Source organism: Phytophthora sojae, assembly GCF_000149755.1.
Source record: "Phytophthora sojae unplaced genomic scaffold PHYSOscaffold_2, whole genome shotgun sequence".
NCBI classification, from domain to species: domain Eukaryota; phylum Oomycota; class Peronosporomycetes; order Peronosporales; family Peronosporaceae; genus Phytophthora; species Phytophthora sojae.
Window position 1 is genome coordinate 10,462,672 of NW_009258116.1, and position 8,135 is coordinate 10,470,806.

The 8,135-nt window shown below is 50.0% G+C and overlaps 2 protein-coding genes across 2 annotated transcripts in view; both read right to left on the reverse strand.

The window, feature by feature from the left end:
• Positions 1–5,181: 5,181 nt before the first annotated feature.
• PHYSODRAFT_482821 (hypothetical protein) lies at positions 5,182–6,918 on the reverse strand (the record flags this gene model as incomplete). The annotated part of the gene is made up of 1 exon (XM_009523077.1): positions 5,182–6,918. The coding sequence occupies one exon, from the start codon at positions 6,916–6,918 to the stop codon at positions 5,182–5,184; it is 1,737 nt and encodes a 578-aa protein (XP_009521372.1).
• Positions 6,919–7,915: 997 nt separating this feature from the next.
• The window catches only part of PHYSODRAFT_367780 (hypothetical protein), a gene marked incomplete at both ends in the record, with an annotated part of 6,485 nt that continues 6,265 nt past the window's right edge, over positions 7,916–8,135 (reverse strand). The window contains one exon of the mRNA XM_009523078.1: positions 7,916–8,071. Within this exon, the coding sequence (XP_009521373.1) occupies positions 7,916–8,071 (156 nt within the window). The remainder of the gene's footprint in view (positions 8,072–8,135) is intronic.

Here is an 8,135-nt window from a genome sequence, read left to right on the forward strand (position 1 = left end):
CTCCCCGGTCAGAGGCTTAATATTGTAAATACATCGGTAATACTTCGTTCTCATAAATGATATTTATATTACTGGGATAGGAAGCAACGTTAGTGCTGCTATCGCAGACCAAATAGGATTTTATCCGTGGTACGTCAAGTCAAACGATGACCCCTCTTGACATCTAACTGGTATATTTCTTGAAACCGGTACGGCTCTGGTGCCGCACTGGGCCCTCCAAAAGGTTTATATGCGTGGGCAGATTGAACCGGTGTGCTACCGACGACACCGGTATGAATCAGTGCATATATTGAGCAGGGTAAAGAGAACGCTTGGACTGTACAATAGCACTAGTTTGCATTTTCTACAAGCTGCAAAACAGATCTCAACCAAGATTTGCATTTTTAATTTCGTAAAGCATTGCCGGTTGATACCTTGCATCTACAGCTTTTAAGAAAAAATCCGGACAGATGCTGCGGCTGCGAAGCAGGCGCAGGAGATGACCGTAGCTAGTAAGAAAAATAATTAAAAAAAATTAAAAAACGACAGGTTTATACCAAAATTCTCCTATCCCAGCCTTCGCGGAGCCCTAGTTCAAGAGCCAACAATTGTGAATATTTCCTTTAACAACAACAACAATACCTCGTCGTGAGGATTGGCCCCACAGTCAATGGGCGCTCCATCTCTGTGTAGTCTGGCAAAGTACTACAGTGCATTCAGTTAAGAGATATTTTACGGCGCTACAGCGCATTGGAGAATGCTGCAGGAGAGACCTCCGTCATGAGGATTGACAGGATGGGGCTCATGATGCCAAATGCACCGGCGGTGAGAAGCTGGAGACCCACGATCGCGGCCACAGTGCACGGGGCACCACGCTTACGCTGCGGCATGCGGGGCGCGGAGGTGTCAGCGGCGGCGGTGGTGCTGTCCATCTCGGTCGGATACTTCACTGGGAATGAAAACGTGATACCAAAACCTGTGAAAACCGATCACTACGACCAGAAAAAAGTTGAAGATGACAAAAGGGGTTTTAAACGTAGCTCTATCGTGTGTTTTAGTATCGATATGCATCTAATGTGCACTTTTACACTTCAGAGGAGTTCGCTCCTAGCGAAGGCTCAGAGAGCAATTGGTCGTCATCCAGCATGGAGCTAGTGGCATACTCCACTCTGTCGCCCTTTTCCACTTCATCCTTGTCAGTCTCGAAGTACACGGAAGCCAAAGCCGGAGTTTCGTCCGACACGGGTGGCGGCAAAGGAGCAGGTTCAACAGCGACTTCACTCCGCGACGGGGGCGTCTTGCTCACGGGTAGCGAGACAGCCACTGCGATCCCGACGACGTAGACGCACGAGGCAACGATGTACGGGAGAGCTTCGGACAGAAGGGACTGCCGGGTCATCGCAGCGTACAGCGAGGAGAAGACGATGGGGCCGATTGCGTCAAAAACTGATCGAGCGCCATAGATTGCGCCTTGAAGACGTCCTTGTTCCTGCAGATTCAGAGTCAAATTATGATAACCCCGTCAATGTTTTAGCTTGTTCAGGTGAATAGATGCTAAAACATACCTTCTCCGAGACGTTCATTGACTTGAGAGCCGATATGGCGGGGAAGGTGAGGTCTCCGATGCAACCAGGGATGAACGACAGGAATACGACCCATTTGTGCGGGTAAAACGCGGCACCGGCAAAGCCGCCCGTCTTCATCAGACTGGCGATCAGCGCGATGATGATCACGCCTTTCTCCTTGAAGCAGCCCACCAGCGCCTTCACCAGTAGCCCCTGTCCTAGCAGTGCTAAGACGCCTCCGAGTAGCATCAAGTTGGCAAAGTCTTTCACATCGAATCCCACAATTGTCTGAAATCCACCATCATGGGCTGCGTTAGACCAGCTCGCAATTGCGTTTATATTGTTGGGGACGTACATTCAGGAAAAAGGACTGGATCTGGAAAATCCCGTTCCTGATGAAACTCGTGATCACGATCAAGCACGTCAGCCGCATGAACAATTTATTGCGGAAAAGGATGGACAGAGAGCTGATAGGACTCTCCATCACCCAATGCGTCTTGGTCATACGCGAATGCTTCGGTACCGTTTCGGGCAGAATGCATACTGCCCAAAACACCCGGATCACGAAAATACAAGCGGCAATCTGCAGAACTTGCTCCTACATAAATAAAAATCATCCGCGTTAGAAACGAACAGTCAGCAATACAGTCATAAACCGAGCAGCAAGTACGAACTCGAGAGAAGAATGGGGCTGCGAAAGCACTCAAAAGAAAACCCTGAAGACAAGCTCGCAAAAAGAATGCCAAATGCTGCTGCGCGGTTCTCGGGGGACACAATGTCGCGACCGCAGCGCCCATAACTCCAGCAGTTCTGGGTCAAGATCAATATGGCTGTTAGTACATAGGGGAAACCGAGCTGAAACGTAGATACGTACCCAAACCCATAGTCGATTAGCCTAGTACAAAGTACGGCGTGATGGATCCGTGTGGCTGCATGAAATACATGATGGAGAATGGCGTACCAACCCTTGCGAGCTGGTTTAGCACCAAAAACGGCTAATAGCAATAACAAACATACATTCACATTTACTAAGCCACAAAATTATTTCCCAATGACCCACAAACTGACGAACCTTGCGTCCGTAGACGTCTGACGCTTGACCTAGCATCGGTGCCAGGAAAAAAATGAATACACAGCCTAGCGACGAGAAGAGGCTGACACAAACAATAGCGTCAAGTTCACCCCACATTCTTCACCGACTCCAAAACCAATAGTATTGATTCATTCCTCGACAACCAAGCCGCTTGTCTTGACCCTTCAGTGCACGCCTTTTTAGCAACAATTGCAACAATTATTAGCACGAAATGATTCATGCCATTTGTACTTAACCATGATGACTGTACCGCGTCGAGTGGGTTGGCTCCACAGTCAATTGGCAGTCCATGTCGATGCTGCCTGGCGAAATACTGCATACAATTAATGGATAGAGTGAGGATTGTCGGTGGGACTGACACATTTTTGCTCATTTGCAGACCTCCGTCATGACGATGGAGAGGATGGGGTTCATGATGCTGAACGCCGCCTCCGTCAGGAACTGCAGCACCACGATGGTGCCGAACTTGCACGAGAAGCCCCGCTTCCGCTGCGGCTTGCAGGGCGACGTGGCGGCAACAGTGGCGCCGTGGCTCTTCCCTGTGGGTGGACGAGATGCCCTTCGAGGTGCTGCATTTTGACTGAGGGTCGCCCTTCTAGTCTGAACCCCATCGGAAAAATATGATCCGATGCGTTGAAGTGCTAGAAGTGCATTGAAATCTGGAATATATTTCTTAGCTTTACAGAAAAAAGCGTGCCTTGTGAGGCTAGCAACGGCTCTGCAAGCAAGTACCGTACCTCACACAAAGATTATTTTTGGTCTTTCTCATTTGGCACTCAAATTACCGTTAAAAAGCTCTCATTTCCTTCGAAAATGCTTTCTTCCTGTTAATATTTAGCAGTTATATGCGTTTTGATTGGCTAAAATTACATTTCAATTTCAAAAAGATTGCCCCAGGTCTTGAAATGGTAATCTAACTGTTAACCGTTCTTTCTGTGAGGTACGGTAGTCGTCATCTACGTGTAGCACCGTTCTGCCAGCAACAGCCATGGCATCGTCACCTCCAATTTCATCCTCAGTTTCGGGCTCGGTCTTAAAGTGTGAGGGTGCTGGTTCCCCCCTTGGTGACAGTAAATGAGCTTCCTCGTCCACAGGCTTGCTCGATTTCTTGCCGGCGGGTAGCGACACGGCAATAACAACACCGACGAGATAAATGCACGAAGCGATCACAAACGGGAGCGCTGGCGACCAAACTGACTTTCGAGTCATAGCAGCGTACAAGACGGGGAAAACGACGGGTCCAATCGCTTCGAAAACCGATCGAGCTCCGTAGATCGCGCCTTGCAGGCGACCTTGCTCCTGTAGCAAACCTAGATAGTTATATAATGAATGACTTCACAAGGAGAAGTGCAGCGTACCTCTTCCGAACAGTTAATTGATTCCAGCGCAGAAATGGCTAGGAAGGCCAACTCGCCGAAACAAGAAGGTATACACAGAAAGAACACCACCCAACACTCCCGTCCCCGCAATCCCGCACGTCCTCACTAAGCAGCTCACTAAACCTGTGATGATCATGCCTCTTTCTCCCATGAAACTCACTAGAGTGAACCTGTTCAAGCTTGTCCGAGCATGACTAGAACGCCTCCAACCAGCATCAGATTGCCAAAATCATTCACGTCGTACCCCACAACAGTCTGCAGAGCAGTACAGAATCACTCAGTTGGATGACACAGAAAGTCGGACTATGCATACTGTTGAAAGGACTTACATTGAGGTAAAATGGCTGCATCTGGAAAATTCCTTCGGAAACGAAGCTCGTTAACGCGATCAGAGTATGAACAACTTGTTCCGGAAAAGGATCGAGAATGAGCGGATCGGACTCGCCGCAACCCATAAGGTTTCGGGCAGGATCAGCAGCGCCCAGAAAACGCGCATCGCGAACAGAGCAACAGCAATCTGCAAAATATGTTCCTGGTTCGTAAGATATAGCACGAATATCAGTTTATCAGGTATCGGAATGTTATGAAGCGAGTGGGAAGCACTCACTCGAGAGAAGAACGGGGCGATAAATGCGCTTGCGCAATACCCAATCGCTACGCTAGCGGCCAGAACTCCAAACGCTGCTGCACGATGAGTTGGAGAGATGACATCGGTGACCGCGGCGCGGCACTCATGACACCAGAAGTCCTAACACAGAGCATCATCATGTAACATAGAGCGACGACAAGCAGGTGCCGATTGGACCAGAGTAGAGGCCGCGGCGGAAGCGCAAGTGGCTCGACAGTCCCCCGAACTGCGAGTCGCCCGCAGCCAACGAGACGGACAGGATGCTCAAGCGCCACTAAGCACAAGTAGCATTCAGTATCTGACGAAGCGATTCAAGTCAGTGCACGCGAGGAAGACAGCCAGAAGACAAGATGTCGGAAAAAGTGTATATCCGCCGCTGAAGTGATGGTAGCAGTAGCTGTCGGTAGTGGTCGCCGATATGGCAGTATTGAAGACGTAATATGTTGATTTCTCGAATTACTCACGAGTTTCAAGCTTGTCTTAGCACCACAGTTTTCTCTCCTCCCATTTCGCACTCACCGCGTTTGTACGGCGCCATTAAATCTCTTCGGGATACGGAACAAGAATTGCAAACTGCCGAATCTCCTTGCCTTTCTTGGTGAAAGACTTGTAGTACAGCGGTGGAAGCAAAAAGAAGAGTTGGTTGCCATCCGGACCCAACTTCGCCAAATCATCTGCCGCGCCGGCCTTGATATCATGAGTCTTTCCCACAGTGACTTGGAATCCACCGAACTGCGGCATCCATGCATCAATAGCGACATAATTCGATGTCCGAGGCACGTAAAGCTGATTCGCAACTTGACCAGCTTCCACCCGCTCCACAATTTGAGAAGGTTTCGATGACGATGGGATTGTAATTTCTGTTTCAACAATATCTCGGCGGCCTCTTTTGCGTTGCCGCTGCATGGCGCCTGACAACAGTTCTCGATACTCAAAACTCCCACCCTCATGCAATAGTCGCAGACAGTGAGGCTCCAAGATGTATCCGCACAGCGATTGAGCCAGCGGGTTCCCGTTGCATGCGCTGAGAAAACTTTCCATGTTCGCGCGATTCGATATCAGCTTCGTCCGAGCAATCACTTTCATCGCCAATTCCGACGCATACACAACTTGGTACTCTGTATATGGTTCTTGGCTGCGGATGTGAATCAGGGTCCTCGATTTAATCTCCGAGTTGATGGACACCAACGTCTTGCACTCATCAAGAGAGCAACTATTGCATGCGGTCTCCAGCAACACTTGCGGGTCAGTTCCAATGTCTTGCAACACAAGACGAGGCACACCACCCAAGCAGTCTGAGCGATTTCGCCACACAGATGCTGCATGTGGATAGAGGGGAGCAGTTATCGCGAGTTCTTCCTTGGTCCACAGTGGCATGTAGAATACATCTGGAGTTGGAACGAGCTTCTTAAATTCTCCAATGCAGTCTCGCCGCGGTGTGCTTGCGAGAAGAATGGAGCATATGCGATAGGGAAGTCCAGCAATACTCGTTGGATCCAACGAATCCACAAGGCACCACAAATCACTCGACCAGAACTGTCGGTTGGACTTGTCGGGCAGTACCTTGCACGTGAGCATATTCGTTCCATCAAAGTAGAAATTCCCCTCGCTGTCGAAAAACAGCACGCGTTTCTTCTCCTTGATCAACCTCCACATCATGTAGTAGACGAACACCGACTTGCCTATCCCAGGCGTGCCCGTGACGACAGCATACTTGACCATGGTCCGATCTGGATTCAGCAGTGCTTGGTCGGCGATCACTCTGTACGACGAGCGAATGTAGAGCTTCTGACGTTTTGTTAACGGCAGCAACGACGAAAATTCGAGCCAATCGCCTACTTGCTCAACCGTGGGGAATTGTGCGAAGAACGGATCACTGCAGGGATCAAAGACACCATCTTGGGAGACAATTGAAGCCGAGATCGCTTGCTTTGGCTTTGGAACAACCACCAGCACGTGCACCACGTTCTTTCCAAGCGAAGCGCCAGTCCCAAACAGTTCCTCCAAATTCCGCGACGCGCGCAACTTCTCCATCTTCGAGGTGTCAACATTGTTCTGCAGCATCCTGTCCAGGTCATCGTCGTCTGGGAGCCATCCGCCGTCTGCCTTCTTCGCCAGGAAGAGCTGCAGGTCACCTGCATCGATGTCCTTCAACTTGTTTGGCTTCTTCGCCTTGATCGCGTCCTTCAAGTGGCCCACGGACTTTTTCTCGTCAATGTCCACAGGGAACGCGCTTCCCGCCGCACCAACGATCGCACAGAAGAGCGTCACCATCTTCCCTCGAGGCGGCGGATTCTGGAATGAAGAAGAAAGGGAGAGAACTCACAATCGTACCTAAGCGGAAATGACAATGTGATGACGGCGTGTCACTATGGCGAGGTGGGCATGATTCTTTCGAATGAAAACCCTTGTTGTTGTTGCTGCGTGCGGTGACTCCTCCTTCGCACCTGGTGCTACTTAGCGGTGGTGTAGCTGGTGGTCAGGAAGGTGCGGAGCAGTGCTCGTTGGTAAATACATAACGATCAGAAAAAAAGCTGAACGATTGATGTGCCCGACTCGACTACTTACGTTGACCTTGGGCCTTTTTGTTCGGCCGAACCACGCGTCCGACAGTTAACTGCCGCCGGTCTCCAGAGCATTAGACGCGCAATGCTCATCTCAGGAAGTATACGTCAAACTTGTCCTTAACCACTCAAAGTCTTGATTCATGCGATACACTCCACTGTAGCGGTCCTGCAGACACGAGCTCACACACTCCAGCTTCTTCTCCAACGCAGTGATCATATCTTGGGACACTTTTGCAGTGATTTCATCCTTTCTAGCGCTGTTCTCGACCAAAAACCTCTCAATTTCCTTCTTATGTCGCACCAGAGCCGACACGCTCGTTTCCATGTGATGCTCAGCCTGGTTGCGGATCGTCTCGGCATGGCGAATCCTTCCGTGCACATCGCGCTTTATCGCCTTAATCCGCATGTTATATGTAGTACATTTTCTTCTTGATCATAGTGGCCTCCGCTATGTGTTTGTTGCGCGCAGACAGCTCCACGGTATCCAGGAAACTCAAACGGGGAAGTTGACACATCAAATATGTCTGGTAATTACACAGTCTACACACGGGATTGTCGCCGAAATGAGGGTCACTCAATACAAGAACAGCAAGTTGGTCCAAGTTCATGAGGGACAACAGTCCTTTAAAGCTCGACAGCCGGTTGTCCGCCAAGTTCAGTTCCGTGAGATTCACGCAGCCATTGAGCGCCGTGTCAATGCGGTCAATACGGTTACGACACGCCCAGAGCTGCGTCAACTTCGTGAGTCTCCAGAGTCCGTCAAGCCTTTCCAATTGGTTCAGGTTCACCCACAACTTCTCCAACTTCACCAGCGCGTCCAAGTTTTCAAGTCGTCGGATCTTGTTCGAGCTCAGATTTAGCTGTTTCAGCTTGGTACAGTTCCCCAGGTTAGCGATCTTTGTGAGCCCACACTCGGTAATGCAC